Source organism: Notechis scutatus, chromosome 3 (assembly GCF_049901735.1).
Source record: "Notechis scutatus isolate UNSWTSFEM ecotype Mainland chromosome 3, rNotScu1.2, whole genome shotgun sequence".
NCBI lineage: Eukaryota > Metazoa > Chordata > Lepidosauria > Squamata > Elapidae > Notechis > Notechis scutatus.
The window spans coordinates 186,850,859-186,861,075 of record NC_142011.1 but is presented as its reverse complement, the minus strand read 5'-3'; the positions used below and the strand labels follow the sequence as shown (position 1 = coordinate 186,861,075).

Genomic DNA, 10,217 nt, shown 5'->3' with positions numbered 1-10,217 from the left:
CTGCTGTCGGGTGATTGGAGGATCAACTATGAGCGACTGCGGGTTGCTACCTATAGGAAGGAAGCGGCGGGGAGGTCAAAGGGATAATATCTAGCGTCTACGGGTCTCGTGCGGGGTCTTTTTTATTTTGTTTTTCTCCGTCCTCCCCTTCGGGGCTGCCTTTGCGTCTTTCCCCTCACATGAATTCCGCCGCCGTTGCAGGCGTCCAGAGTAAACTGGCGGGCTCTGCTGCTTCCGCCTCGACTACTTCGGCCCCGGCGGCGAAGTCCCGCTTCAGGCACGTGCGCTACGAGAACCTGCTGGCCGGGGTGAGCGGCGGCGTTGTCTCCACGCTGGTCCTGCACCCGCTGGACTTGGTCAAGACCCGCTTCGCAGGTGAGCTCCCCCCGGTTGGGGGGGAAAGTATGTGGGGTAGCAATAGCACTTAGGCTTACATACCCCGACCCCGCTTTATAGCTCTCTTAGGCAGTTTACACATATTGCCCCAACAATTTGCGTCCTCATTTTACCCACCTTGGAAGGCTGAGGAGCCTGGCGAGATTCGAACTGTCAAATTGCAGGCAGCCTGGCAGGCAGCAGAAGTAGCCTGCAGTACTGCACTCTAACCACTGCGCCACCAGGGCTCATTATAAATATAATGAGCTATAAAATGGGATATAAAAGAAATATTTATAGGAATTAACTTGTGCTCCTGTGGGTGTATTTCTGCTGCCATTTTGACATAGATTTATTTCCAGAAATATTCCCCCATCAAAGTTAATTCCTGAAAGAGACCAAGCACTGCCTTCCATCCAAACTTCTTCCCTGTTACAAATTCCAAATTGGCAAGCTGAGGCTTTCCCCGATACTACAGGTAGTCCTCGACTTAGGACCACGATTGAGCCCAAAATTTATGTTGCTAAGTGAGAAATTTGTTAAATAAGGTTTGCCCTATTTTATGGCCTTTCCTGCCACAGTTGTTAAGTGAATCCCTGCAATTAATAACATGCTTGTTAAGTGAATCTGTCTTCTTCATTGACGGCTTGACAGAAGGTTGCAAAAGGTGATCGCGTGCTGCTGGGACACTGCAGCTGTCATAAATATGAACCAGTTGTCAAGCATCCCAATATAAGTCACATGACAATGGTTATTTTGCAATGGTCTTAAGTGTGAAAAATGGTCATAAGTCACTTTTCAGTGCCATTGTGACTTCGAACAGTCACTAAATGAAGTGTTGTAAGTAAAGGACTACCTGTACTTGGAAGGACAATGTATAAAGGAAAGAATTATTCACTCTGTGCATCCTCTTCACTAGAAATTGACAGGACTTTGATATGACAGGTGGTAACTGTCCCAGTTCTACTCCTGTTTTTCCCATTAATGTTGTATATATGTCGCCAAATAGTGAATTAGATTAACAGAGTTGAAAGATACCTTGTAGGTCATCTAGTCCATCCCCCCATCTTTGGTTCATTCAGTCTTATTATTCCACTTTAACACAGTAGGCAGCTATTTAAGATAATCTTTTAACTTGAGGCAAGGTACTGAATTTTCTGCATAAAAAGTGCTGTTCCAATAAATTCTTTATTACTTGGGTGTTTCTACTGTTAAATGTAGAGATGTAGGATGATACATCAGCTGCTTTTTCTGCCTGTAGAAGAGATGTTGTGAACACTATTAACTATTAGGGAATCGAGAAAAGAGGTTGTTAGTGTAACTTATGGAGACATAATACATTTAAATTGGAGTTTTGTTCTCACCAGGAGAGGCGGAAAAACATACTGTGGTTGTCTTAGAGCAGGGGTCTCCAACCTGGGCAACTTGAAGACTTGTGGACTTCAACTCCCAGAATTCCTCAGCCAGCTTTAAAGTCCACAAGTCTTAAAGTTGCCAAGGTTGGAGACCCCTGTCTTAGAGAGTCACATTGATCATTGATTCAAGAGCATCCAGTGTTCAAACTGATTTCTAATTCTTTTATATAGTGAATGATGGCTTGGAGCTGAGACCAAAATACAATGGCATTTTGCATTGTTTGTCAACCATCTGGAAACAAGAAGGATTACGTGGTCTGTACCAAGGAGTGATTCCAAATGTTTGGGGTGCGGGTGCCTCTTGGGGTCTGTATTTTTTCTTGTAAGTTGAAACTGTTTAAATGTCTCCCAGTTAATCCCAAAACAGTTTGTTTTTTCAATTGTTTTCACTTGTCCCACAGCAGATTGACTGATATGTTAATTTCGTCCATCCATTCTAGGCTTTAACTAGAAGATTTTATAGCACTAATCTAATACATGTCAGTGGCCTATACTTGGTCTCACTACTGCTCCTTTGGATTAATTCTAATAATACAGTATTTCTCAATCTGGATCGTTCAGTAATTTTCATACAACTGGGGGCTTTTAAATTTCTCCCACTAAAGTAGCTATATGGAATCATTGCCCAGCGGTTGAAAGGCAACTTGTGCAACTGATTTTTCTTTCCCTTTCCTCCTCCACATTGCCTCCTGTACTCCCCAAGATCTTCTCTGGAGAGTTGGAGTCCTATCTAAGATTATCAGTTCTATCATACAAGACTGCATGGGAGAGCAGAAGCAGGTAGTGAGGGATGTTGCAAGCTCCTGTCCAAGATTTCAAATAATTTCTCTCTTTGCATCACATCTCTATTAGAGTTATGTATCCTTTTGGATTCAGCTTCCAAAAAGGTACTCTGGAACATGTGGGGGTACTATCATAGCACCTCTCTGCAACTCTTTGAAATATTATTCCAGAAAAAGATAGCTGCATTTTAGAATTGAAAACTGCTATGTTTGCATCCATGTTCTCTTCAAAGCATCTTTTTAGAATCAAATCTGAAACACTGCACAGCTCCTATCTGCATATAACACAGCATTGCTACTTAGGATTGTGTCTTGATCACCTGAAAATATGTATAGCTGATACCAGGAGCTTCAACGGGAAAGAAGTGAAGAGAAGCATCAGTTGTGTAAACTGCCTTCCCATTTATTGGCCTCTGAATATAATTAAAGGTTGTCAAATATCATCTGTTGGGTGTCAGCTCTGAGACTCAGCTGCCAAGATTGTTATAAGGAATGCAAAGGGGAGTGGAGGAGTTGGAAAGTTCAAGGTTATTTCGTATGTCGCATTAAAAAATTCCAGCTGCAGTTAATTGGTTCTCGTGATTAATGAAGTATAAGAAGTGGGAGGAGAGAAGGTGGATTTTGTGGAAGGCGCTGAAAATGACTTTCAGTTTGGAAATTCAATAGAAGTACCAGAGCTGTTCCTAATAAATCAGTTGGAGATTATACTTGTCTCAGAGTGATTGATTACCATGGACAATTCTGGATGTCTAACATTGGGCTTTGGATTGTCACTTTCAATACCATTTCCAAACCTCCTACTTTGACAGAAATATATTGAGAATCCCATGTAAGCGAGAGCAGGCAACATTTTATCATCCATCGAGTGCAAGAAAATATGAAAAGCTTTTTATCAAAGGGCATAGGGTCAGTTTAAGGAAGCAATTCACATTAAGTGGGCATGTGTGAAATGGCTATTTAATTCAAGATTATATTTGATGAGTTTATATTCTGAATTCCATTCCTATAATAACAATATACACAAACCTTTGATCGTACAATGGCATGCAAATATTCAAATTCCCAAAATTGCTAACCAGGCAATAAGCAGAAATGAGGGTTATTACAATCTTACTAGATTTTGATTTAAATTTATACGGCAACGCAAAAGATTGGGGACTTGGACAAGAATAAATTCCCAACTAGAAAACCCCAAATAAACTCCCTCCCCCTGGCAACAACATCCACTTGATGGGCTCCATATCAGCGTGGAATCCCCGGGTCCACTGACAAAACCGTGTCTTTCAAGCCCTTTGGAACATTATCAAGGTGGGAGCTGGTATTATCTCTGCAGTGATGAGATTCCACAGGGAGGGAGCCACAAGGGAGTAGGCTCTTTTCTTAGTCCCAATAGATAGACATTCTTGATGGAAGGGACCCATAACATACCCCGCCTTCCTGATCAGGTGAGTCAAATATATGTATTGTGAAAAGACAGCCCTTCAGATACATGACTCCAGGCCATCTAGGGCTTCAAAGGTGATAACCAGCACCTTGAATTGGATCCAGAAGCAAATTGGCAGTGGTCCCTATTTTTCTGCTTGCATTTTTACATGCTTTCGAACTGCTACGTGGGACAAGTAACGGGAGCTCACTCCATTACACAGCGCTATGGATTCAAACCACCGAACTGCTGACCTTTCTGATCGACAAGCTCAGTGACTTAGCCACTGAGCCACCACGTCCCTATAGAGGTGACACCTGTGCAAATCCAGATTTGCACATGCAAGTGCATAAAGAGTTCTTAAAAACTCAAAAGCCTGGATGGTGTTTTGTGATATTCTCATAATATACTGATATTTTTCTTAATAGCCACTATGCCTCTACTTAAACAGGTTGTTTTAATATTTGTATAACAAGTAACCTGGGTTTTCTAATCTTCGTATTTGATTCTTCAGCTACAGTGCAATTAAAGCCCACAAGACAGAGGATAAGATGGAAAACCTTGGAGCAATTGAACACCTAGCGTCAGCAGCTGAAGCTGGTAAGAAATATATGAGCTATTTGTAGCCTGCCTATATGCTATACTTTGTTTTTGCTCAGTTATGTTTAGTTCAGAAAATAATTTTGAACATCTAAAAATATTTTTGTCCCATAGAAAGTATAAATGCTTAACTTGCTGAGTATTAAATCTTTTAAAAGACATTTTCTCTAACACTTTCTTAGAAATTCTTAACCATATTTCCTGCACACAATACAAAGATACCACAAATGTATCCCCAGTTTTACAAGTTATACTGAAATTCATGTATTAAATGCATTTTCCTTCCAGGAAAGTTGATTTAGGATTATAATTGTAGTTCTGTAAAACTATTTGGTAAATATTTGTTACATAAGTATAGATACTGAGTTTTTTGCAAATTGAACGCATACATTCCATGTGATGCACTAATCAGAAATTTTCAAATTATGTCTCAAGTGCTGTCTACAATACTAAGATGCTAGCATTGATAGGATTTTCAAATTATGTTTAATAGGAGTGATGACTTTGTGTATTACAAACCCAATATGGGTAACCAAGACTCGGCTTGTGTTACAATATGAAGCTGGCGCTGACCTGTCAAAGAAGCAGTACAAAGGAATGTTTGATGCTCTTATTAAAATATACAGGCATGAAGGTATACGTGGGCTATATAAGGTAAATTAATTAGGCTGGTCAAGAGTTCTAGTATTAGTATTTTATTATTAAATATGCTTAACAGTTATTGCATGGGTTTCGGTGCAAAAGATTTGTTGCTAAACTTCAATTCTCAATCATGTATGTTTAAAATGTCTAAATTGCAATGAAGAGTTTATTTTATTTTTAAAAAATTATTAATACTTGTAGAATGCACATAATTGAATCATTGAAAGATTGAAATTAAAGATTGAAATTGAAATTTAGAAAATGACTAGGATAAACTAGTGCTTAAATCAGTATTGCGTTTATAAAATTCATAAAGCAGACTGAACCTTTTTTTATAAAAAATATAATTTTGACCATTCCATCACTGTATATGTATTGGCAATGCTGGATTTTAAACTTATAACTTTATAATTGATATGATTACATGGATGACTTTTACATTTTTTATATTTAACTGATTCAGGGATTTGTGCCTGGTCTATTTGGAACCTCACATGGAGCCCTTCAGTTTATGGCTTATGAAGATTTAAAATCCCGATATAATAAATATAAAAATAGACCGTCACATATGAAACTGGTAAGATGAATTATAAATTAGAGGCATCTGCTTTACATAAGATAAAATGTTAGGACTGTGCAACGCATTCAAAGGATGCATCACAAAGCATCATAACTTGAAATGTTTAAGTCAAACATGTCTTCCTGAAGACATAAAGTGGTTAATTGGAAGGCTTTCTCAGGTCATCACTGTGTATGTATGTCTCAGGGATTGAACATAAAAGTGGCACTTCAGTTTTATTATAGGATGATGATATAGTATGACTGAATTATCTGATGTGGTACAACAGTTTGGTAAATTTTCAGTTACCTGATTAACTGATTATACATTGAACTTATACATTTTAATGTAGGAGTTTGTAAAAAGCAGCGTTCCATTTGTTGTTTGTTTCTTTATTTGTAGAGGTAAACATTTCAAACTGTTTATCTCAGATTCATATTACTATAAATAGTAAAATAATACCATCGCAAAGGTGCTTTTCAAAAGGCAACTGGACTTCCTTTGGTTTTCCTTGAAGACATTTCACGTCTCATCCAAGAAGTTTCCTCAGTTCTGACAATCTAAATGTCTATAGAGAATCCCTGAGAATAATAGACATTTTTTAAAAAAACATATTTTTATACCATATATGGAAAAAGATAAACACTGTTTAAGGGATAATTGCCTCAACGTTGGACAGGTACTTACAAGGATCCTACGTAAATATTTTTAAAAGGGGGGATTCTGATGACTGTGGCTCTTGCTTGAGGCTTGCCCATAGGAAGAAGGAAAGCCCCGAGAACTTGGTTCTGCTATATCTGCCATGCACATATAACCAGGTCTGGTGTATTCTGTCCTTGCCTGATTTGGTATGTAGGCGTTGCAGGCTTGCACTAGTTTTGCATAAGGAGTGCCCAACTTGAAGTAGTAGATCAGATTAGTGGGATTAGAAAAGAAAGTGGGCTGGTAAATTATTAATGTTTTGAAGAATAGCTTCCTAAATTTTATCTAAATTACTCTTGCATACGATGGGGGATTTTTACCTATCTTGACTTTCTTATTTGTTACTGGATATACCAACTGATGCCATGGCAGGAGCCCCGTTCTATTTCCATTAAGATTTTGCTGCATTTCTGTCATTAAAGGCTGAAAAGCATATTTTGAAGGTATAATATTATGAACAGTGGATTTATCCATCATGGGCATGGTAAAAAAAAATGTACTATGTTATAGTAGAAAGATGTTTCTGCCTTGGATTATTGTCTTGGATTGATATGTACTCCTCTGTTTTTGAACGGTCTATCAAAATAATGAAGTTACCAACATCACTTGACTTGGCCAGGAGTTTAGTGCTGTATTTAAACATGAGCTATTGCAAATATATGTCATGCTTTTCTCCTTTTTTAATTTTGGTATGTTCAAATACCTAAAAGACCACATGCGCTGGCAATTTGTGAAAGAGAAATTGCAGTAAGCTTTCCAGAGGGGACAGCTACCTCAATTTTAAGTAAGGGTGCCTCACCCCCATCAGTCTTTTGTGAAGCGTCTTTGCCACTGCTTTGCACAGCTGTGTAAACATATCAACATAACTTTGAAGCAACATTTGTATAAAGATTGAAAAAAATAATACACTGCTGAGTTAAAAATGATACATTTCTTTGATTTTGTGAAAGACTTGAGAACCAATATTGGTCCCTTTGCATTTTTAGAACACTTTAGAATATATTACCATGGCAGCAACGTCCAAAATATTTGCAGTCACGGCAACATACCCGTATCAGGTTGTGAGGGCACGTCTCCAGGATCAGCACAACAGATACTCTGGAGTACTTGACGTCATCCGTAGGACATGGAGGTAGGCCTGGGAATGAAAACCTAATAAGACTTTTTTCTACGGGTATCCTAACCTTCATTTTCTCAAGATAATTAAATACTTATTTCAGAGGGAAATGTGGAGATTTCTGCATTGGAATTACAGTGAAGAACATTCCCTTAGAACTATGAACCAGGGTGAAAAGATTTTCTCAGGTTTCAGCAGAGGGAAAGAGGGAAAGCCAAATATCTGACCTTATTTTTCTCACTTTCCCATTTATTTTCCTTCTGTGTAATAACATTTAGAATATAAGCCTATGAATACGGACAGAGTTTTTACATAGGCACCTAGCAATACCAGTCACAATCCAAATATGTGAAAATACCTTTTATTGAGATATCAATACATGTTTATTTGTGCCTTCCTGAATCAAAAATTATCCAGAAATTATGATTTAACATTTCTACATTTGGAAATACTGTATAAAAAAATCCTACAATTAGTAATGAGCCATGGTGGTGCAGTGGTTAGAATGCAGAATTGCAGGCTAATTCTGCCAACTGCCAGCAGTTTGATTCTTGACCAGCTCAAGGTTGACTCAGCATTCCGTCCTTCTGAGATCAATAAAATGAGGGCCTAGATTGTTGGGGGCAATATGTTGACTCTGTAAACCACTTAGAAGGGGCTGTAAAACACTATGAAGCAGTACATAAAGTGCTAGTGCTAAGTGCTAATTACATTCACAGACCCGTTTTCTGCAATAGATAAATTGACAATAATCCAGGAATACAGTAACAACAGTATAAAAATAACATTTGAGTTTGTTGAAGCAATTTATAAATCAGTTGTATGTTTTACAGAAATCTCTTCTGCTTTTTCACAGGAAAGAAGGAGTTCGTGGATTTTATAAAGGAATTATGCCCAATGTAATACGAGTCACTCCTGCATGTTGTATCACCTTTGTTGTATATGAAAAAGTATCTCATTTATTACTTTGATTTAATAATAAATGAAGATTGAATATTGATTCCATATATATTGTTCTGCACCCTTTCAGTTAAGCAGGAATCCCAACACCTGTCTGACAGGTTTTTTTTCTGGATTCATATTTGTCAGTTTCGTTTGTAGTACCTTTTAAATGGACCAAGGTCATCTGCAAGTTGCTGTGTTTCAGATATATATTTATATTGATCTCTGTATCTCAAAATAAATTGTTCACATTATCAGTGAATTTTCCTTTTACTGCTTAGTTAACAAGGCTTAATGTTTTCTAAAAAAAAATGAACAGGTCTAACTTCATACAAGTAGTCTTCGCTTAACAACTGCCCTTTTTAGCAACTATTCAAAGTTATGACAGCACTGAAAAATTAACTTTATGACCAGTCTTCATATTTATGACTGTTTCTGTGTCCCAGAGTTTTCATTTGTATGCTTCACAGCTGGCTTCCAACAAGCAGTCAATGGAGAATTTGGAAGTAAAATTGCAACAACTTGCTTAACAACCATGGAGGAAATTGACATTCTAAGTCCAGTGTGATCATGTGATGTTTTACTTAACTATATCACTTAGCAAAGAAATTGACATTCCCAATTGTTATTAAATGAGGACTATTAGTAATACAGTAACATGCTTCTTGATAAGCAAGACTATCATGTTTTTCTGATTGCTATGAAATTGGAACTAAAACTGAAGTCTGTGCTGAAATAGTTAAATCAATATTTATAATTAAACAATAATTATATAACATTCAAATGAATAAATAGCATAACAATGGCTTGCAAGTAAAAATACGTATAGACATTAGCCATTTTTGCCATTGCTCCAATTGTATTGCTGTTTGCTTTCTATTTTGCCCGTCTTCCAAAAGTGTAGATTTTTTTATTTTACCACTACCCACTCAGAATGATTTGTTCACCCATCATATTGCTGCTCTTGCTACCCCAATCTACTTACCCCAACCTAACCAAGGCAGGGCAAGGCATATTAGCAGTTGCTGAATGCTCTGATCACTTTGGCCTTAATTGTATTTGGGTTTATCACAGAGAGAGTTTTTAAGTTTGCCTAGAATTATATAATTTCTTGTATATTTATTAAAATATGTGTAATTATCTGTGGATCTGTGTTACTTAAAGTAGCACCATAATCCATAATAGAACAGTATGGAAACAAGTTTTTTAATATTTTGGGGGAGAAATCAGAAGGGTTCACATAAAATCTTTTGTACTTGCTTAAACAAAAAAATACCAGAACAAACATTTTCACTACTCAAATAGCAAGCTAGGCATGTTTTAATTGTTTTAGCCAGGACTGAATTGTTGTCCTAGTATGTAGTACTATGGCTTGGATTAGAAGAGTCTCCCTTATTGTAAGTAATGTAAATAAATTATTAAAACCATTACAAACTTTTAAAATTCATTTACAAAGATATTTACAAAATAAATTTGGCAATTATTATAAACATTCAGATTTCTTCTCAAAGGGAATGAAAAGTTCATTACATTTAGGGCCAAGGTTTTTTTAAAAATGTGAATGAACTCTCTGTTTTGTCTCCTCCTTGGTATGATCAGTGTTTTCTTGAAATTGTGGAAAACTTCAACAAGTTATAATGAGGCTTTCAAAAGGAACAAA

The 10,217-nt window shown here is 37.1% G+C and overlaps 1 protein-coding gene across 1 annotated transcript; it reads left to right on the top strand.

The window, feature by feature from the left end:
- Positions 1–21: 21 nt before the first annotated feature.
- Positions 22–9,694, top strand: SLC25A32 (solute carrier family 25 member 32). Its single transcript, XM_087962083.1, has 7 exons — positions 22–375; positions 1,962–2,112; positions 4,510–4,595; positions 5,089–5,249; positions 5,701–5,814; positions 7,485–7,630; positions 8,472–9,694. Exons 1-7 carry the CDS (start codon positions 180–182, stop codon positions 8,584–8,586), a joined length of 969 nt encoding a protein of 322 aa, XP_087818209.1. The 5' UTR covers positions 22–179; the 3' UTR covers positions 8,587–9,694.
- The last annotated feature ends 523 nt before the right edge of the window (positions 9,695–10,217 follow it).